This window comes from Lutjanus erythropterus, chromosome 6 (genome assembly GCF_056507025.1).
Source record: "Lutjanus erythropterus isolate fLutEry1 chromosome 6, fLutEry1.hap2, whole genome shotgun sequence".
In the NCBI taxonomy this organism is placed as follows: Eukaryota; Metazoa; Chordata; class Actinopteri; order Lutjaniformes; family Lutjanidae; genus Lutjanus; species Lutjanus erythropterus.
Window position 1 is genome coordinate 15,468,931 of NC_139322.1, and position 21,889 is coordinate 15,490,819.

The following is a 21,889-nucleotide window of genomic DNA, read 5'->3' on the forward strand; positions in this document are numbered from 1 at the left end:
TGATTATAAGAGAAGTTTTTTCTTTTGTTTTTTTATTTTTTCATTGTTGACATTTGTGTATTTATTACATAATTATAGAGCAATGACTCAGACAGATTTGCCATTTTAATGAATTTTACTAACTGTTTCAAAACACTGTAAAAATTCTATTAACTTTTTTTACTTAACAAAAGTTAGTGTCTGAGCTGACTTCAAATTTTAAGTTGACCGAATTTGAGATGACATGTTAAGGTAATTTTGTAATGATTTAAAACAAATAAACTGCTCCAGTCAAATAAATTTGGTATTAATTCAGTTGCATTTGAGAAAACTTGTCAATATTGGGCATCATGCATGAAAATTTTGCATTCTCATCTTCAGTTTCTCTTTTTTTATACAACGGCCTTGTACGAACATGATAGATCAGATTCAGCAAACGCTCCTAATTTCAGATAACTGTGTAAATGACCAGTCTGTGTGTATTTGAGTGCACGTGTTTGAGACTTGTATTAGCATAACATCTCAATAATACCACATGAGGCCACGCTTCCTGCTCCATATGTCAGATGAGTTCATTCATGAAAATGGCATCCAAGAGTAAAAATAAGAACAAGTTCCTACACTATAATACACTGCAGTACTGTATATAAAATATAGTTTACTGTAGTTTGCTAATGCATCTCACTGGCTTGTGTATGGCAGTTTGCCAGAACCTTCAAGAAGACTACATCTTCACTGAGAGAAAATTACTTAAATTACTTTATATTTCCTGTCATGATGTCAGTGTACTCGCAGCACAAGCCTCAGATACTCAGCGGGTTACCCACAAGGCAAAGTATCATCGGAATAAAGTGAAAACAGTAGAATTACCATAGTTTTAACACAATTTTACATATGCTGTTATGTATGAAAAGCCCAAAATCAACACTGTATTTGATATGTATATGAGCAAATTACAGTATTTAAAGAGCATATGGATCAAAGTTTTTGATCCGTATAAGCGGTTGATCACTGCCGTGATCAGCATAAGTGGTTCACTGTTTTCACACTAAGTCCCTGCTTTTCAGGTTACATTAACCTCTGTGATAAGACTAAGTTTTTTACACTGATTAACAGATCCCTGTGTGCACCAGATCAAAACAAGAAGTCCAGCCCATATAAAAGTCCAGTCACAACTCTGTCCAGCCGCTGCACACAGTTGTGCAACAAGAGGAGAGAAGACAGAAGACAATCTGTTGTCAGCAGGAGAAGAGAAAAGTGTCAGAAATACAGCAGAGAAACCAACAGTAATCAAAATATCTGCTGATCTGAAAGAGGTATGTGTCTACAGTAAAGTAATTTCTCTTTAAAGCTACAGTGTGATTTAGTTTAAAGTGGGATTCAGTATTTGTTAAACATGAAATGCTGAACTGATGAGAAGTAACTCAAATTTTAAAATGCAGTGTTGTTCATCTTATTTAAAGATGTCATGTAGAAGTTTTATCAGTTTTAAAGTAATCTGACTTCACTGTCTGTAACTGATAGCAAACAATGTTTGTGTTATTCTGTACAACCAAATAGCTGCAGTTTGATTACTTTGACACGATGATCATATTTGATGTTATTGTATGTTTTGATTCTTTTCTCTGTAACACTTTACAAATAATTTACACAAAAACTGAGAAGTTACCAGAGAACAAACAAGAAACACATGAAGAACTAACAAGTTAACCGTTATTTAATGTGTTGCTAATGATTACTTAAAGATAAGTTGATGAAAAAACGAATGAGGAACTAACTGCTAGTGAAGCATTAGGTAAAAAGTAATAGTACTAAGTAATATTTAGACTAAGTCATGTTTAAGTAATCAGTAATTAATGAGTCAGTGCTAGTTTTGTGTCCTTCACCAGCCAGTTCAGGGCTGAGACCAGATCAATATGATCAATTCACAGATGTTCATAGTGATTTAATAACACAGGATCTCCCGCTGTGTTCTCTAGTAATTCGTCATTATGTACTGAAGAGTCATGGGCAAATCCATTGGGTGCTGCAGTATTTCACCCACAAGTATTCTGGATAAAGAATGAATTCATTGTTAACTTTGGATTTCATCTGGAATTTCAAATGCCGCAGCAAACCTCAGTCCAGTGGAACTTATCCCTGCAGTGCAGCATACAATTGAATGTTCATTGTTTAATAATTTGAAGTATTTCTGCACAAAGCTGGTGGCAGACATCCTGTTGTGTGTCTCACTTCGATGGCAGAGCAAAAAGTTCCTGTATTAAGTGCGTTAATGATCAGTGGTGTTTGAATTCATGGCACTTTGTGCTTGTTAACTAAATAATTAAAGCGCTCAGAGCACTCGGCTGGTAACACATGAGAGCAACAAAACACACAAACGAGCCCGCATCAATATTAAATCTTAAGAGTAATATAGCAACATGCCATGAATTTATTTTCCTTTCCTGTCAAATATCAATTAAATTTATTAGTCCATGGCTATTTTATAACTGCATTCTTTTCGGCTCAAGAATAGGGGGCCGCTGCACCCCCAAATTAAACTTTGAGAGGGCATAAAACCTAATGGGGATCACTCATCAACTAATGTTTAACTAGCACGTTAGTTCTTCATTCGTTCCTCATTCGTTTCCTGGTTCCTACTCAACTTTGTGTACCTTATTTAAAAGTACCTTGTCTCTTGTTTAAAGATGGATTTACCTCCTCGACCAGAGCTGTTTGATTTCCATGGAGTCTCAATGACTCATTATTTCACAGACAACTGGGAGAACGTCCAAAACTTTCAGGCTCGGCCAGATGATATACTTGTTGCAACATACCCCAAAGCAGGTTGAGTGTAAACAGCAATATAAATCGTTTAGAGCTTATAAAAGATGTGTGTAGAGAGGTGCGTCATTGGGATGATTTTATTTTCTGCTCTTTCTCTTAGGAACCACATGGGTGTGCTACATCCTTGACCTGCTGTATTTTGGTCAGACAGCCCCAGAGCGTCAGACATCCATCCCGCTCTATGACAGAGTGCCTTTCTTGGAGATCATCGTCCCATCTGAATATTCAGGTAGACACTTAATCTTCAACCTTTAAGTACAAGGTACTGTAAAAATTGCAAGTATTTTTAAATTGAAAATATTAAGTTATTGCACATTGTTCACTTTCACCTCAGTGAGTTTGTATCTGAAGTTTATCAGAAGAAGAAAAGTAAATTATCTCAACAAAAGATTAGTAGTTGAGAAATGTTTTCACAACATTTAAGACTTTGAGTTGGGCTCAAAACTCAAAAATCTATTGCAATGAGTTGCCTGGAAATTTGAGTTTCACGTTTTCATTTGTATAGTGTTGACTTGAAATGATGAGTTGATTGGATGTACTCCAGGATCCTTCTTTTTTATAGTTTGAAGAAAACATATCAGATAAAATCTTTTTGTGTTTCTGATGCACTTTAAGATAAGTCAAGGTTATTTGTTTTTGCAATAATGAAAACATTGCAAGTATGTTTTCTTGAGTACAGCTGAATGAAAATTTAAAGCTTATTCATTTTGAATCATTGCAAAATTACCTCAACTTGAATTTTAGGGCAGCCCAGACACTAACTTTTTTAAGATAAAACAAATGTTTTTTCTCGATCTTTATCTCTTCATATAGGAGTTGAACAGGTAGAAAGCCTCAGCACCTCTCCACGACTCATTAAAACTCATTTTCCTCTCCAGTTTGTGCCGAAGTCTTTTTGGGAACAGAACTGCAAGGTCAGCAGTTTGTGTGTTTTTATATGTTCAAGTTTGGGAGGGTTACTTTAAAATGTGTTACGCTATATTTACTAATTACCTGTTAAAAATTGTAGTCAGTTACCGAAACACAGTATTAAAGTACTGTAACTTTCTATTACTTTTTGATTACCTCAGTGCCAAATATGTTAAAATGTTTTAGTCTAATATGCTTTATGTTAGTCCTTAGGTTTATTAATTGTTTGTCCAGCCATTCCTTCCTTATGCATTAATGCACATTTAGATTAATTGGTATTTGTATTTAACTGGTATAATGAAAAAGGTGAGAAAACTGGACAACTATTTTTATCAAGTCAACTATTTTTACAGTGTAATTATGCACATTTAAATGTTCTTTGTTAAGTATTTAATAATACTTCACATTCAAACTTCAAGTAAACTGCCCTTAACTTATTCTATGGCTTTTCATTTTTACCCACACACCATTCCAGTCACCAGCATCACCACCTACAGTCTCAAAACATTTTTCAGTAGTAGCAGAACTGACAGGTTAGGTAGCTAACTGGATTTCTGTATAGCTAATGTTACTGTAACATTAAAGGTTTATTTAAATTAAATGTGCCTGACTGATTTTAAATGATCTAGGTGTTTTTTCCTCCTGTAGGTAATCTACGTGGCCCGCAATGCCAAAGACAACATGGTCTCTTACTTTCACTTTGATCGCATGAACAAGTTCGAACCAGAGCCTGGAGACTGGAGCAGCTACCTCAACAGATTCATGGAGGGAAAGAGTATGTTTGAAACAGAATAATAATAAGAACTGTTTTTTATAGAAACACAGATGCACAAATTTCTACTGAGCACTATTGTTCTGTTGGTTTAGTGGTGTATGGATCCTGGTATGACCATGTGAACGGCTGGTGGAAGAAGAAACAGACTTATTCAAAACTCCACTACATGTTCTATGAAGATATGGTCAAGGTACGTCAATTGTTTTTGTTGGCTCCTCCTCTTCAGGCGTATTTTCTATAATAATGGTAATGATATAATGATGATCTCTGACTCCTTTAATTTCCAGGATACTGGACGGGAAATAGACAAACTCTGCAGCTTTCTTGGTTTGTCTCCTTCAGCCGAGCAGAAGAAACGAATCATAGGTTTAGTGCAGTTTGATGATATGAAAAAGAACAAAATGACAAACCACTCTACGGACCCATTTATGGACTTCAAAATCTCTCCTTTCATGAGAAAAGGTAATCTGAAAATAAATAAGTGTGTGTGACATGAAAAAAAACAAAAAAAAAAACAAATCTCCAATTTTAGTTAAAATACCCAACTGATTCTCTGTGGTTCTGCAGGGAAGGTTGGTGACTGGAAGAACCATTTCACTGTGGCCCAGAATGAAGAGTTTGATGAAGACTACAAGAAGAAGATGAAGGAGCCCACACTTCAGTTCTGCACTGAAGTCTGAAGTGAACAGGCTGTGTTCATGTGAAGATTGGTCAATGACTGACATGACATGTTTGCATTTCTGTGAGAAAATCAAGTTATATAGTTGCCTCTGATGTGATAGCAGAGACGTGGAGTGTGATGTGATTTTTACCTGAATTAAGGCTGTAAAGTACATATCTGCATGTTACGGTACACAGTGCAAATCAGATGATTACACATGTCGTGTATAAAAAGTAGCCAAATTTTTAATCAACTAGTTTTGTCTGTTCTGTGATTGAAAGAAAAGTTAATGTGTAACTAAAGATCAGCTATATGACTACACCAAACAGGTTTTTCTTTGAGCACTTCACAACTTTCCAAATCTTTTATTGTCCCTGACCCAACGTTTTTGGAACATGTGGCAGGCATCAAATTCAGAATGAGTGTACATGTACATAAAATAAATAAAGTTTCTCATTTTCAGCATTAATATTGTCTTTGTACTGTATTCATTTGAATACAAGCCATCAGGATGATAACTGAGTGGACCATGATATGCAGATTAAATTGGCCAGCCCATGTATTTAAGCAATACAATGAAGGCTTAGCTATAAAGCCAGGGGGAAACACAGGGTGACTGCTCATCGTTTGGGTGAGAGTATGATAGGAGAGTAGGATAAAAGTAAATGAGGTCAGGGTCGAGAAAGTTTTTCACAGCAGAATCAGAACCAGGTTTCTTCCCAAGTAAGTTTACACATATATGAGGAATTTGCTTTGGTGTTTTCTTACATGACAACAAAGACGGTACGGGAGAAAAATACAAAGAAAGATAAAACTAGATCATGTAGTACCGCAAGTCAAGACGCATACATAGAAAACTGACAATAGCATAAAGAACAATATTACAAAAATGTTCACCATATGTTATTTAAGTTAGAAAACTGCATTTTTGTGCAGGAATGTGTAAAGTTTTCTCTGGTGACTGTGTCATCTATCAGAGAGCTCAATAGATTTATATGACAGTTTACTGCAGGGCTAAAATACCAAATGTGAACATTAACCCATGAATGCGCAGACAACTTCTGGCACATTTCTATTAAAAGCATTTCACACATGAGAGGGTGTAGTCTGCTGAAAACTGTGAAATGAAATCTTAAATCTGAAGTATAGAAATAAACTGAATTGTCATTTTCTGTCTGTACAGCACTCAGCTAGTCTTTGTCTGAAATCTTATTTATTCATCCTTGTTGGACATGTTTTGGAGTTGTTCCTTCACCACACATGATTTGTTTCTGTCACTCTCATCACTCTGTATACCAGACACCCAGTTTTATGTGGTGTTGGCACATATTCATGGTGTAATATGTATATTCACATGTCAAACATGTGCATGAAGTGCTGTGACATATTCACAAATGTGCATTGCCCTTGGATAAGTGCTCGTATGAGAGATTTTGAAAATGGGCCAAGACTCTTTATCTACACATATGAGGGAAAGGCGTGTTCTCAGGCACACCACAGACTTTGTGTTTTTAATTTGCCAGAACAAAGCTGTGGATCTAAGAGAAACCCTTTCAAGTAAGTTTTATATTGTAGGCTCTTATTCCATCAAAGGCACTTTAAAGCAGAAAGAATGTGTTTGGAGTTGAACAAATTTTCTCTGTGCAGACAGTTCCCAAGTTCCTGGTATTGTTTAAATGTGCATACATGTTCAAGCCCAACACTTTTGAAATAATTTAAAAGACTATTTTTAACTTTGCAGTGGTTAAAAAGAACAAATCAGGGTATGGACATAGCAGGGACTGTTCATAAGGATTATAGACGGTTGCTGATGCTGAGTCATATCTACAAATCTGTCCTGCTGAAATTTTTAAACAAACTTCAGTATGACGACACAAGCATAAGGAAAGGAAGAACAGGAAACCGGGACGTACTAAGAGAGGCTGGACTTTTAAATTAGATATTGGACTGAGACGTGAGTAATAAAGTAGTCAGTGTTATGCAACAGGAAGAGAGAGAATGAACCAACAGTTCACTCGTGAACAGGAAAAGAGAAAAGTGTCAGGAATACAGCAGAAAAAACAACAGCGATCAGAATGTCTGCTGATCTGGAAAAGGTACGTCTCTACAGTAAATTAATGTCTCTTTAAAGCTACAGTGGGCTTTACTTTAAAGTGGAGTTCATTATCTGTTAAACATGTAATGTTTAGCTGCAGTTAGATCAGTGTCACACAATGTTCATATGTTGTCTAAGATTTGATTCTTTTCTCGTTTAAAGATGGATACGTCCTCTCGACCAGAGCTGCTTGATTTCCATGGAGTCTCAATGACACATTATTTCACAGACAACTGGGAGAACATTCAAAACTTTCAGGCTCAGCCAGATGATATACTTGTTGCAACATACCCCAAAGCAGGTCAGTTTAAGAGTCACAAATGCTTTATAGCTTATAAGATATGTGTGTACAGAGGTGAGTGGCTGGGATCATTTTATTTTCTACTCACTTTATGTCTGTGTCTGTCTTTTAGGAACCACATGGGTCTCCTACATCCTTGACCTGCTGTATTTTGGTCAGACAGCCCCAGAGCGTCAGACATCCATCCCCATCTATGACAGAGTGCCTTTCTTGGAGCTCACCATCCCGTCTGTGCATACAGGTGGAACAGACGATCACACTAACCATATTTCCAGAACATGCATCATAAAGCGATGAGCCAAACTGACCTGCTATTAGCTTCTGCAATCTCAAGGAGATAGAAGGAACAGATTGTGTGATGATGTTAGGCTTTTATACTGGAACATGCAGCCCACCTCATCACTTGATCACAGGTGACTTTGTGGGTATAATGGCTCGACCTGTGCATATGCGAGTGCTAAAGCGCCGCTGTCTGGCAGTCAGGAAGAATGAAACAAAACTCTCCTGAGATCCTCCGTGAACATGTTTTCTAAATCATTACAAAATTACTTCAACTTGTCTTTTCAAATTCAGTCAACTTTAAATTTTAAGGCAGCCCAGACACTAACTTTTTTAAGTTAAAACATTTTTTTTTTGACAGTGTGTGGTGACTTTTTTGCTTTTTAAAAGGGCCGTGTTAAACAAAAAAAGAAAAAGAAAACTTTACAGGCATTTTACAGGATCAGGGTTTTTCTTACTCCATCTTTATCTTCTCATATAGGAGTTGAACTGGTGGAAAGCCTCAGCACCTCTCCACGACTAATTAAAACTCATTATCCTGTCCAGTTTGTGCCAAAGTCCTTTTGGGAACAAAACTGCAAGGTCAGTAGTTTGTATGTTATTATACGTTCAGGCTTTGGAGGGTTACTTTAAACGTATACTCTAATACATGCTGATCCATGTATCACACTATTAAAGTATAATGTAACTTGATTATTTTCATTACTTTATGTTACATTTTGATTATCTCAACACCAAATTGTTTAACCTATGTTTTGTGTTAGCTCTTAGTTTTATTAATTGCGCAAGGTTTACATGTTAAGTTCATAATTATCATAATTCATGTATTTTAGTAATTTGCTAAAATACCTTTTACAATGTTTGTACAGTTAACTATTAACGCATTTATGTTCACAGTTATTATTTACATATTTGCATGTTAAAATATTCACAGCAGCATCGTTAAAAACAGTTAAAATAATTTGCTGGATCTACCTCTGTGATTCTCACACACTTTTACTTCAGTCTAAGTCCTTTTAGCTTCTCATTGGTTAGTTACAACACATGTGACCCATAACAAGGAAGTGTAACCAGGAAATGTTGTGAAGCTGCTCATGTGTGGAGAAAAGTAAAGTGCTGCTTAAGAAACTGTCTCTATCCTGCTGTTTATTCTCAACAAGAGTGATCCAACCACCACACTAAACCCTCATGTGACATTTGTTTGCCCAGCTATTCCTTGTTTTGTGATGCACAAAAATGTTCAAACTAAAAATAAATTGCCACAAACATATACTTTACATATAGTTAGCGATAGTCCTACCTGTAACATTAAAAGTTACAGTATTTTTCGCAGCTGAAGGCAGAACTATCACTGTACTGTGATGTGACCTTTTTCTCATTTCAAGACAAGATAATGGTAAAATTTCCATCCAGTGAAAGTATTTTTTCCTGAGAGGCCTTGATAATGAATTGGTAAGATTAGCTGCTTTCACTGGGACCAGAGTGATGTGAGTACTGTACTGCGGACTGGAAGTATGTTGTTCTTTAAAAATGTATTTTAAAATTGTAATCTGCACATAATCTCAATTTTTACTAAGTGGAACTATAATTTGTATATATCTATATTTTTTGTAACTGCAACAGTTACCTTTTTCTGGTATCCTGATTACATAATCCTGTTGTGTATGTAATCCATATTATGTAATCCATTATAATAGTTTTTTTCCCCCTCTTGTAGGTAATCTACGTGGCCCGCAATGCCAAAGACAACATGGTCTCCTATTTTCACTTTGATCGCATGAACAAGGTTCAGCCAGATCCTGGAGACTGGAGCAGCTTCTTCAACAGATTCTTGGAGGGAAAGAGTATGTACAGAGTAGAATAATAATGAGACTGGCTTTTTATTGGAACAGAGATGTACAGATTTCTACTGAACACTCCTGATGTGTTTTCATGTATTGTTCTGTTGGTTTAGTGGTGTTTGGATCCTGGTATGACCATGTGAGCGGCTGGTGGAAGAAGAAACAGACGTATTCAAAACTCCACTACATGTTCTATGAAGATATGGTCGAGGTACGTCAATTGTTTTTGTAGTTTTTTTCTATTTTGGCAACGTTTTTAATAATAATGCAAATAATATAAAGATGATCTCTGACTGTTGTGTTTCCAGGATACTGGACGGGAAATAGACAAACTCTGCAGCTTCCTTGGCTTGTCTGTTTCTGCCGAGGAGAAGAAACGAATCACAGGCGGAGTGCAGTTTGATAATATGAAGAAGAACGACATGGCCAACTATTCTACGAACCCTGTTATGGATTTCAAAGTTTCTCCTTTTATGAGAAAAGGTGACTTGAAAATTAATGACTAAATGTGTGTGACATGGAAAAAAAATCTTCAATTTTATCTAAAATACCTGACTGATTCTCTGTGGTTCTGCAGGGAAGGTTGGTGACTGGAAGAACCATTTCACTGTGGCCCAGAATGAAGAGTTTGATGAAGACTACAAGAAAAAGATGAAGGACCCCACACTTCAGTTCCACACTGAAATCTGAAGTGAACAGGCTGTGTTCATGTGGAGATTGGTCAATGACTGACATGTTTTTATTTCTGTGAGAAAATCAAGTTATAGTTGACTCTGATGTGATAGCAGAGACGTGGAGTGTGATGTGATTTTTTATCTGAATTAAGGCTGTTAATTGCATGTTATGGTACAAAGTGCAAATCAGATGATTAGCTTGGATGTAAGGTGAATAACTCTATTTTAACACAAGTACTGTATGTATAGAAAAATAACCAATTAAATTATTAAATTCATTCATTGATTCATTGTTTGTGACTGCTTATCCTTAAAGGGTCGTGGGGGCTGGGGCCCATCCCAGCTGGCACTGGACGAGAGGTGGGGTACACCCTGGACAAGTCGCCAGTTTATCGCAGGGCTAACACGTAGAGACAGACAATCATTCACACCTATGGACAATTTAGAAGAGGGAAAATATAGGCTTTGACTCAGTATTCACCATATTACCCAAAAATCTGTCTGTGTGACTCTGCAAAAATGAAAAGTTAATGTAAATAAAGATCAGCTGTATGTTTACATTGATACTCTAAAATTAAATCAATATATTAGTGTGATCAATAAAGTCATTTTCATACTTTATGTTTGTAATAAAATACAAAATGTCTTCAAAATAAAATATACAGTCATTGGTGAATAACTTTAGTTTGGATAACAGCACATGACTCCTATGAGTCACAGGAGTTGGCTATGACAGGTCTTGACAGCTCGTAAACTGGGTTCCTATGTGCACTGTAAATACTAACATCAAGTTTAATTACAAATACTGAGTTCACCTAACTCAGTTTTTATCAACTTGTTATTAACACTAGGTGAAGATATGGTTGAGGTACATCAGTTGTTTTGGGGGCTCCTCTTAATCAGGCAACTTTTTTAGAATAATGGTAATAAATTGATGATGGATGTGTTTCTAGGATACTGGACAGGAAATAGACAAACTCTGCAGCTTTCTTGGTTTGTCTCCTTCCGTCCAGGAGAAGAAACGAATCACAGGTTTAGTGCAGTTTGATAATATGAAGATGAACAAAATGACTGACCACTCTACGCATCCAGTTATGGATTTCAAAATTTCTCCTTTCATGAGAAAAGGTAACTTGACAATAAATGACTAAATGTGTGTGACAAGAAACAAAACCAGATCTCCACATTTATCTAAAATACCTGACTGATTCTCTGTGGTTCTGCAGGGAAGGTTGGTGACTGGAAGAACCATTTCACTGTGGCCCAGAATGAAGAGTTTGATGAAGACTACAAGAAAAAGATGAAGGACCCCACACTTCAGTTTCGCACTAAAATCTGAAGTGGACAGGCTGTGTTCATGTGGAGGTCAATGACTGAGTGCTGAAATAAAGAAAAATGTAGGCTTTGTCTATTCCATTAGTCTGACTCTTGACAAGAATGAAATGTTAGTATGTAGATAAAGACCAGCTCTGTGACTCCACCTTTTATATTGATACTCTCATATCAAGCCAATATAGTAGTGTGATCAGTGACATTTACCCAAGGTTTTCATACACTTCCGTACTTTATTTTTTTAATAAAACATTAAGAGCTTATTCATTTTGTTTGTTGTTATAATTGAGAGTTGTGGATAAAGCAACACTGTTGCTGCAAATAAAGCAGGAGAAAAATAATGCTGTCGGAAAATGACTGAATGTGATCTTAATGCTGCTGTTTATGTCTAACATGAAAACTGAGCATTAAACAATTAAACTTCACACACATGCTGCCAGTCTGACACTGTCCTGTGATGACCGAGATGAGGAGAACACTTCAGTTTACTTCAGTTTACACTTTACAGTTTTTGACCAAATCAAGGTAAAATGAATGTAATTGATTGAAGTTTTTCTGTGATAAATAGAATAGACTGATGAACTTTCTAATCATTGTTCTGATCTGCAATATCAAGCTCATCTTCCCTCCTGAATCCCAAAATCAATACATTGATGATTCATCAAAATTGCTCATCTTCCACAGGATGCCCTACAATTTTAAGTTGATGTGTATAAAAAAGACAATTTAAGGTTATTAGCAGAAAGCTCAAGATCCATCCATCCACCCATTTTCTTCTGCTTATCCGGTGTTGTGGTGGCAGCAGGGTATTCCCCCTCAGCACTGCCACAACAGTAAAGAGCTGGTCTGCTGTTCCACAGTCAGAACAGAATCTGCATTGCTCCTCCTGTATCGGAGGTTTGACAATTGGCAGGAGCCTTCTTTCCAGCAACCTCTGGTCCTTCTTTCTCAAAATGGGAACCACTACCCCTGGCTGCCACTCCACAGGTTCTATTCTTGACCTCCATGTGACACTGAAGAGGTGTGCCAGCCAAAACAGCCCATCAGTGTCCAGAGCCTTCAGCATCTCAGGGTGAATCTCATCCACACCTGGCGCCTTGCCTCCAAGGAGAACTCTACCATATGGAACAGGCCTCCTCTGAGTTTTCAGACTCTGCCTCCTCTTCAAATGATACGTTAGTCGGGTTCAGGAGATCCTCAAATGCTTCTTCCATCGCCCGACAATATCCCCAGTCTGGGTCAGCAATTCTCCATGGCTGAACACTGCCTGGGCCAAGCCCTGCTTTCTCTTCTTGAGTCACTGAATGATTTGTCAGAGGCTCCTTGAGGCCATCCAAAAGTCTTTCTACATAGCCTCCCTGAACTCCTCCCACACTTGAGTTTTTCCTTCAGCGACCATCGAGGCTGCAGCCCGTCGGGCCACCTCTGCAATGGAAGCATTGTACAGAGGTGAAAGTTCAAGACCTACTGAAAAAAATGGCGGACGTTCTGAGGTCACCATCATTACATGTTTTGGTTTACCAGGTCTGTCAGGGAGCCTCCCCGACCACTGACTGACTTTTTCACTGAGAGAAAATAACTTAACTATTTCCTGTCGTGATTGCACTGTGCACACAGAGTGAGTGCTCATGCGTGTGCAGAGCAGAGAGAAAGAGGTTTTTAAAAGTATTTTAGAAGTCTCCTGCATTGCTGATTGTACTTTCAGGTATTTGCTTTATTTGAATTGGCTTTCAGCGTTTAGTAGTTGTGTTAAGTTGATGTTGTGAAAACACAACATTTCTTGATTTATCTGCTTCAGAAAAAAAGACTTGAATTAAGTTAAGAAGCTTTATTGTCATTGCAAGGGGTACAATGAAATTCCGTTTGAGGCAGGCAGTCGTTGGTTAAATAGTCACTTTCAAGTGGTCACAAAATCTGCTGTGTTGAGCTGATACAGGAAATAGAGGGGCGGGACTCTCATGTCAGATATTGAACTGAATGGACAAAAATAAGGCACACACTGTTGTGTAACAAGAGAGAGAGGACGGAAAACAGTGCCAGCAGGAAAAGAGCCAAGTGTCCAAAATACAGTGGAGAAACCAACAGTGATCAGAATGTCTGTTGATTTGGAAAAGGTATGTCTCTAGAGGAAATTAATCTCTCTTTAAAACTACAGGGTGCTGTATTTTAAAGTGGGGTTCATTACTGGTTAAACATGTAATGCTGAGCTACTGAGAATGGACTGAAGTTTTAAAATGCATGCAATGTTTTTCCTCTCCTGGTGTCATGTAGAAATTTTAGAAGTTACAATCTGACTTCACTGTCTGCAAATGACAGCAAACAATGATTGTATGTTTTCTGCATAACCAAATAGCTGCAGTTTGATGAGTCTCACACAATGATCATATGTTTTGATTCTTTTCTCTTGTTTGAAGTTGAATATATCTTCTCGACCAGAGCTGTTTGATTTCCATGGAGTCTCAATGACCCACTATTTCACAGACAACTGGGAGAACGTCCAAAACTTTCAGGCTCGGCCAGATGATATACTTGTTGCAACATACCCCAAAGCAGGTGAGTGTAAACAGCAATGTAAATGGTTTATAGCTCATAAAAGATGTGTGTACAGAGGTGAGGGGTTGGAAACATTTTAATTTCCTCTATTTCTGTGTGACTTTCTTTTAGGAACCACATGGGTCTCCTACATCCTCGACCTGTTGTATTTTGGTCATACAGCCCCAGAGCGTCAGACATCCATCCCAATCTATGACAGGGTGCCTTTCTTGGAGATGATCATCCCGTCTGTGTTTTCAGGTAGAACAGGAAATCTCACTCACAATATTACAGGAACATGCATCACAAAAATACAAACACTAATTCTTATTCAACCTTAAGTATACTGTACTGTATAAAACTCCTACAGGAATTTAATGGAATCAACTTTTTCTCTCATTAACATAAATGGTTTTATTATTATATGCAAAATGATTAAACTTCAAATTTCTAGTATTTATTTTCATAATATAAACATGAAGTTGTTGCACAGTAAAAAAAAAAACAGAAAAAGTAGAAACAACTCAAACTTTCAAGGCAATTTACAGCAGTATTTTTTGGGAGTTTTGAGCCCAGCTATAACTCTTGATTTAATAAACTACATAAAGTTTTGCTGACCTATAATCTTTACTTTGGATAATTTATCTTTCTTCTGTAGACGAACTTGAATCTTTGAGTTTTAGAAAATCAAAGATCCAAAAATTGGTTACAGTGAGCTGTGAACCTGATTTTGAAACTCAAAAATCTATTGCAGTAATTTCCCTTGAAATTGTGAGGTTTTTGTCATCAGTTTGTGGTTATTTTTGTTTTTTTGCTTGGGGCATATTTCTATTATTATTATTATTATTATTGTATTAACCACACTGTTACAGTAAAAACATTACTTTTTACAGGATCTAGGTTTTTCTTACTCCATCTTTATCTTTTCATATAGGACTTGACCTGGTGGAAAACCTCAGCACCTCTCCACGACTCATTAAAACTCATTTTCCTGTCCAGTTTGTGCCAAAGTCTTTTTGGGAGCAGAACTGTAAGGTCAGTAGTTTGTGTGTTATTATATTTTCAGGCTTGCGAGGGTTACTTTAAAATATGTGCCGATACATTTGCTGATTACCTGTTTAAAAATGTAGTAAGTAACCTAATCCAAGTATCACAGTATTAAAGTACTGTAACTTTCTGTTACTTTTTGAGTACAAATATGTTCAAATTGTTAGGCCTGATATGTATTATATTAGTTCAAAGGTTTATGGTTTGTCCAGCCACTCCTTCCTTATAGGCTAATGCACATTTAGACATTTAGAGTAATATCTGTACACTGTACAAATCCTACTAATCTTTTGAATCAAATTGTACATATATATATATATATATATATATATATATATATATATATATATATATATATACATATATATATACATACATACATATATATATATATATATATATATATATATATATATATATAGTGTGTGTGTGTGTGTGTGTGTGTGTGTGTGTGTGTGTGTGTGTGTGTGTGTGTGTGTATAATGTAAAAAGCAGAAGAGGACCAGTAGATTTTGAGGCCTGTCTACCTTGAATTATGACAACAAACATTTATGTGCGTGCAGTAATCAAGTCTGATGTTGGTCCTCAGAAAATTTAATTGTTTGTTCCTCCTGTAGGTGGTCTATGTGGCTCGCAATGCCAAGGACAATGTGGTCTCGTTCTTCCACTTTGATCACATGACCAAGATCGAGCCAGACCCTGGAGACTGGAACAGCTACTTCAAAAGATTCATGGACGGAAAGAGTACGTTTGATATTTAATAATGGAGTTGTTTTCATTGGAACAAAGATGTACAGATTTATACTGAGCACTATTGTTCTGTTGGTTTAGTGTTGTATGGATCCTGGTATGACCATGTGAACGGTTGGTGGAAGAAGAAACAGACGTATTCAAAACTCCACTACATGTTCTTTGAAGATATGGTCGAGGTACGTCAGTTGTTTTTGTTGGTTCTTTCTATTTAGACAACATTTTTAATAATAATGGTAATAATATAATGATGATCTCTGACTTTTGTGTTTTCAGGATACTGGACGGGAAATAGACAAACTCTGCAGCTTTCTTGGTTTGTCTCCTTCAGCCGAGCAGAAGAAACAAATCACAGGCGGAGTGCAGTTTGATAATATGAAGAAGAACGACATGGCCAACTATTCTACACACCCAGTTATGGATTTCAAAGTTTCTCATTTCATGAGAAAAGGTAACCTGAAAATAAATAACTACATGTGTGTGACATGGAAAAAAATCTCCACATTTATCTAAAATACCTGACTGATTCTCTGTGGTTCTGCAGGGAAGGTTGGTGACTGGAAGAACCATTTCACTGTGGCCCAGAATGAAGAGTTTGATGAAGACTACAAGAAAAAGATGAAGGACCCCACACTTCAGTTCCGCACTGAAGTTTGAAGTGAACAGGCTGTGTTCATGTGAAGATTGGTCCATGACTGACTTGACATGTTGGAATTTCTGTGAGAAAATCAAGTTATATAGTTGCCTCTGATGTGATAGCAGAGACGTGGAGTGTAATTTGATTTTTATCTGAAGTAAGGCTGTAAGCTTCATACAGTGGTACACACTGCAAATCAGATGATTAGACACATCATTTATAAGAAGTAACCAATTATTTAATTAACCAAAAAATCCTGAAATAAAGAAAAAATGCAGGCTTTGTCTGTTCTGTAACTCTTGACTCTTCACAACAATGAAAAGTTAAAGTGTAACTTTGAATAATTTCACCCCAGGGATCAATAAAGTATTTCTGATTCTGTAACTGCAGATCAGCTGTATGACGACACCATTTACTCTCACCAATATTCTCAAATCAAACCAGCATATTAGTGTGATCAGTAAAATTAAAGTTGTCATTCATATCCATACTTAATGTTTGCAATAAAACAAAAAAGAGTGCATTCATTTTGTTTGTATTGTTTTCTTCATATGTGAGACATTTGATAAAAAAAAAAAAAGAAGATCAATGTTGAAGAAAATACAGTGGAAAACTCTTATGGTCATCATGTTTGCTTTGCTTTGGTTTGCATGGTTGCTTCTAGAGTCGTCCTTTGTTGCCGCACTTAAATTTCACTTGCTGGCTGATTTCAGACTGTCGCTATAGACTAGGCTGGCGTCACTCTTAGACCTTTCTAGAACCCAAACTTGGCCTTAGGGCTGCGGCATGTACAGCAGACCTTGGCCTGCTGATTGAAACACAGCAGCGTTTGCAGCGTGTGGCTTAAATACCCCAGAGAGTGAGACGCCTCAATCACACCTGCCTTCAATCAGTGCCTGCCTTACAGCCTTTGGCTCACAGCAAAGTGCAGTCCTTCCCCCCGACACACAGACACCACTGCACACACAAAACCACTCCCAGTCAGCGCCACTAGAATGAAGGTCAGCTACAATGAAAGTGCTGATACAGGTTTACCTTGTTACAGTTTGTTCGCTCACCTGGTGCCAGATCTTCTGCCTCCTCAAACACGTCTCCTGCCTGCTCCTCTCTCGTACCGTTGCCTTCACCTGAACTGTGTTTGTGTTGGAGCATTCGCCATCACCCTCACACCTGTTTCCAGGTTCAATTTGGCCCATTGAACAAACCAGACAATCAGAGACTCTGAGGAGATTGGTTGTGTGTGTCGAACTATATTGTTGTTTATTTACTAAGTCTGGTATTAAACATTATTACCAACTGTTCTGGATCTTCTGTGTGCTGCAATTGGGTCCTATCACTACCCACTACAGAGACAAGTTGAGGATAGTTTGATAATGATTCAGAACAAACTGTTCCAGTTTAATTCTAATTAATTCAGTTGTACTTAAGAAAACATGTTCAATAAGCTTAAGATATTAAGTTGATCCAACAGTTACACAGGGAAGAGGGATCTCAAGAGACAATGCATGCTGGGGAGTCTGCTGATCATGGTTCTTTAGAAACTTAATTCAGTGAGTTGACTGAACTCTGTGGAGTACATTCAAGTCAAAATACTTCAAGTTAGAACTTGAACTTTGTTTAAGTTCTGAAAGTAAATACTATACATATTATGTTTAATCAACATGGATAAATAAAAGTTGTGTATTTACATTTGGTTAATGAGAACATTAGTTGATGCCACTAAATCCCTCTTTTTTTTTTTTCTTTTTTTTTTTTACAGTGGAGCTGTTTCCAATGCTGTATGCAATGCAATGTTTCAAACTGCTGTACTGTGTAATTCAAATAGGCCTATAATACTGTTCAATATAAATTACTGAATCTGAACTCATGTCTGTGTAGGAAAGCAGAGAGAAAGATATTTTTAAAAGTGTTCACCACTCATGACTTTTATAACTCTAAGTGAATCTCTGTGGTTTAAAGCTTAGTTTTACTCATGCTTCGCTGTTTGTACTTTCAGGTATTTGCTTTATTTTACTGTTTCATGTTCGCGTTCAGCGTTGTGTGAAGTTACTGCTGATGAAAACACATTTTTTGATTTTGCTGCGTCGTAATACAAGCTGTTGGAAGACAAAATATCAGGAGATCTTTGTGGTGAAGAATTAACAGAATCCACCATTTGGACACTTGACAATAGAGGAGCAATCATCAGTTTAATACACACTTTAAAGCAGTTGCAAAAACTCTGCTGTGCTGCACCTCATGCACCCGGGTGAACCTGGAAGTATGGGGAGGAGCTGGACTTTCACATCAGATATTGGACTGAGCTGACAATAATAAAGCAAGCAGTGGTGAACAACAAGAAGAGATAGAAAGGAAAACAGTTCACTTGACAGCAGAAGGTGAGAAAAGTGTCAGAAATATAGTAGAGAAAACAACAGTGTTCAGAATATTTGCTGATCTGGAAAAGGTATGTCTCTACAGTAAACTAATCTCTTTAAAGCTAAAGTGTGCTTTACTTTAAAGTAGAGTTCATTTCTGGTTAAACATGCAATGATGAGCTAATGAAAATAAACTGTCCTCTCCTATTAAGATATCATGTAGAACTTTTATAAGTTTTAAAACAACTTCACTGTGTGGAACTGACAGTAAACAATGATTTTATTCTTTTCTGCACAACCAAATAGCTGCAGTTTGATGCCTCTCACACAGTGATCATATGTTTTGATTCTTTTCTCTTGTTTGAAGATGGATACGTCCTCTCGACCAGAGCTGCTTGATTTCCATGGAGTCTCACTGACCCATTATTTCACAGACAACTGGGAGAACGTTCAAAACTTTCAGGCTCGGCCAGATGATATACTCATTGCAACATATCCCAAAGCAGGTGAGTGTAAACAGTCAGTGTAAATGTTCTATAGCTCATAAAATATGTGTACAAAGGTGAGAGGCTGGCATGATTTTATTTTCCTGTCTTTCCATGTGTCTTTCTTGTAGGAACCACATGGGTCTCCTACATCCTTGACCTGCTGTATTTTGGTCAGACAGCCCCAGAGCGTCAGACATCCATCCCCATCTATGACAGAGTGCCTTTCTTGGAGATCATCGTCCCATCTGAATATTCAGGTAGAACAGACAGTCACACTCACCATATTTCCAGATCATGCATCAGAAAGCAATGAGCCAAACTGACCTGCTAGTAGCTTCTGCAATCTCAAGAAGATAGGAGGAAGAACAACAACAATTAAATTCAGTGAATAGCAAAAGTGTTTGTTTCATTGTTTGAGAGTTAAAACTCTCCTGAGATCCTTCTTTTTATAGTTTGAAGAAAACATGATCAAAACTTGTCATGTGTCTTAATGGAAATACATTTAAAGATAAGTCATGTTGCTTGTTTTCTTAACAACTTAAAACAACTTAAATTTTAGGGCAGCCCAGACACTAACTTTTTTAAGATAAAACAAATGTTTTTTTCTCCATCGTTATCACTTCATATAGGAGTTGAACAGGCAAAAGATCTCAGCACGTCTCCACGACTCATTAAAACTCATTTCCCAATCCAGTTTGTGCCAAAGTCTTTCTGGGAGGAAAAGTGCAAGGTCAGTAGTTTGTGTGTTATTATATTTGATTTTAAGGCTGAATGATGAGGTGCAGTAGTTTTTGCAGCATGTCTACCTTGAGTTATGACAGCAAACACTTCAGTGTGTAAAACTAATCATGTCTCATGTTGGTCCTCTGATAATTTAAATGTTTTCGTCTCCCGTAGATAGTTTATGTGGCCCGCAACGCCAAAGACAACATGGTCTCTTTTTTTCACTTTGATCGCATGAACAAGGGCCAGCCTGATCCTGGAGACTGGAGCAGCTACTTCAAAAGATTCATGGAGGGAAAGGGTATATATGAAATACAGTAATAATAGAGCTGTAGAGATATACATATTTGTACTGAACACTCCTGATGTGTTTTCATGTATTGTTGTGTTGGTTTAGTGGTGTATGGATCCTGGTATGACCATGTGAACGGCTGGTGGAAGAAGAAACAGACGTATTCAAAACTCCACTACATGTTCTATGAGGATATGATCGAGGTACTTCAGTTGTTTTTGTGGGTTCTTTCTATTTAGACAACATTTTTAATAATAATGGTAATAATATAATGATGATCTCTGCCTGTTGTGTTTTCAGGATACTGGACGGGAAATAGACAAACTCTGCAGCTTTCTCGGTTTGTCTCCTTCAGCTGAGGAGAAGAAACGAATCACAGGCGGAGTGCAGTTTGATAATATGAAAAAAAACGACATGGCCAACTATTCTACGAACCCAATTATGGATTTCAAAGTTTCTCCTTTCATGAGAAAAGGTGACTTCAAAATAAATAACTAAATGTGTGTGACATGGAAAAAAAATCTCCAATTTCAGCTATATTACCTGACTGATTCTCTGTGGTTCTGCAGGGAAGGTTGGTGACTGGAAGAACCATTTCACTGTGGCCCAGAATGAAGAGTTTGATGAAGACTACAAGAAAAAGATGAAGGACCCCACACTTCAGTTCCGCACTGAAGTCTGAACAGAACTGGACAGGCTGTGTTCATGTGGAGATTTGTTCATGACTGAGTGGACATGTGGAATTTCTCTGAAAACAATAAAATAAAATGATATTAGGCTCTAATGTGATAGCAGAGGTTTGGAGTGTGATGTGATTTTTATCTGATTAATGGCTACTTATTATGAAACAAGATAAAAATCAGATGACTAGTCATGTCTGAAGGTGAATGTTTCTTAACAGGAGAATGCACTGTATGTGTAAAAAGATTAACCGTTTATTTATTTTATCCCAAAATGCTTAATAAAGAAAAAAATGTAAGGTGTGTTTGTAGTTTGTGCACCATATTACCCAATTATCTGTTACTCTGACTCATCACAAGAATGAAGAATTAATGTGTAACTAAAGAGCAGCTGTGTGACTACATCATTTCTATTAATATTCTCAAATCTCTAACGAGTTAGTTAGTTCATTAGTTAGATGCACACCTCTCTCTGCGTTCTGGTGATAGAGATGACAGTCCAGTAGAGGGAAAATACTCACAACAAGCTCTGTGGAGATTGTATTGATAAATGTTGAATACAGTATCATTTATACTGTATTTCCACATTTCTGTAAGCCAATTCTGTGTCCCACTAATTGTGTCTTTTTCTTGTAGCAGGAAATAACATTTGGCAGCCAACACTGCACAAGGATTTTTTGACTTTTGGGTTTTTCTTTGTTCCCAGAGAAT

The 21,889-nt window shown here is 37.0% G+C and overlaps 4 protein-coding genes across 6 annotated transcripts; all 4 read left to right on the top strand.

The window, feature by feature from the left end:
• Positions 1 to 1,168: 1,168 nt before the first annotated feature.
• On the top strand, positions 1,169 to 5,244 carry LOC146325048 (cytosolic sulfotransferase 3-like). The gene is made up of 8 exons (XM_084720829.1): positions 1,169 to 1,295; positions 2,667 to 2,805; positions 2,906 to 3,034; positions 3,619 to 3,719; positions 4,363 to 4,489; positions 4,582 to 4,679; positions 4,777 to 4,951; positions 5,057 to 5,244. Exons 2-8 carry the CDS (start codon positions 2,667 to 2,669, stop codon positions 5,167 to 5,169), a joined length of 882 nt encoding a protein of 293 aa, XP_084576955.1. The 5' UTR covers positions 1,169 to 1,295; the 3' UTR covers positions 5,170 to 5,244.
• Positions 5,245 to 7,071: 1,827 nt separating this feature from the next.
• LOC146325049 (cytosolic sulfotransferase 3-like) lies at positions 7,072 to 11,935 on the top strand. Of its 3 annotated transcripts, none has more exons than XM_084720819.1 (8): positions 7,072 to 7,246; positions 7,408 to 7,546; positions 7,659 to 7,787; positions 8,307 to 8,407; positions 9,543 to 9,669; positions 9,780 to 9,877; positions 11,294 to 11,468; positions 11,567 to 11,935. In XM_084720819.1, exons 1-8 carry the CDS (start codon positions 7,226 to 7,228, stop codon positions 11,677 to 11,679), a joined length of 903 nt encoding a protein of 300 aa, XP_084576945.1. In that variant the 5' UTR covers positions 7,072 to 7,225; the 3' UTR covers positions 11,680 to 11,935. The 3 variants fall into 3 exon arrangements, with proteins under 3 accessions (XP_084576945.1, XP_084576946.1, XP_084576943.1); XM_084720820.1 differs by lacking the exon at positions 11,294 to 11,468 and adding an exon at positions 9,975 to 10,149 and having other exon boundaries at positions 7,088 to 7,246; XM_084720817.1 differs by lacking the exons at positions 11,294 to 11,468; positions 11,567 to 11,935 and adding exons at positions 9,975 to 10,149; positions 10,244 to 10,541 and having other exon boundaries at positions 7,088 to 7,246.
• A 1,700-nt stretch (positions 11,936 to 13,635) lies between these two features.
• On the top strand, positions 13,636 to 17,161 carry LOC146325050 (cytosolic sulfotransferase 1-like). Its single transcript, XM_084720816.1, has 8 exons — positions 13,636 to 13,786; positions 14,087 to 14,225; positions 14,337 to 14,465; positions 15,139 to 15,239; positions 15,869 to 15,995; positions 16,083 to 16,180; positions 16,278 to 16,452; positions 16,546 to 17,161. Exons 1-8 carry the CDS (start codon positions 13,766 to 13,768, stop codon positions 16,656 to 16,658), a joined length of 903 nt encoding a protein of 300 aa, XP_084576942.1. The 5' UTR covers positions 13,636 to 13,765; the 3' UTR covers positions 16,659 to 17,161.
• Positions 17,162 to 19,334: 2,173 nt separating this feature from the next.
• Positions 19,335 to 21,487, top strand: LOC146325051 (cytosolic sulfotransferase 3-like). Its single transcript, XM_084720836.1, has 8 exons — positions 19,335 to 19,501; positions 19,612 to 19,752; positions 19,920 to 19,934; positions 20,113 to 20,213; positions 20,381 to 20,507; positions 20,604 to 20,701; positions 20,799 to 20,973; positions 21,068 to 21,487. Exons 1-8 carry the CDS (start codon positions 19,363 to 19,365, stop codon positions 21,178 to 21,180), a joined length of 909 nt encoding a protein of 302 aa, XP_084576962.1. The 5' UTR covers positions 19,335 to 19,362; the 3' UTR covers positions 21,181 to 21,487.
• Positions 21,488 to 21,889: the final 402 nt, after the last annotated feature.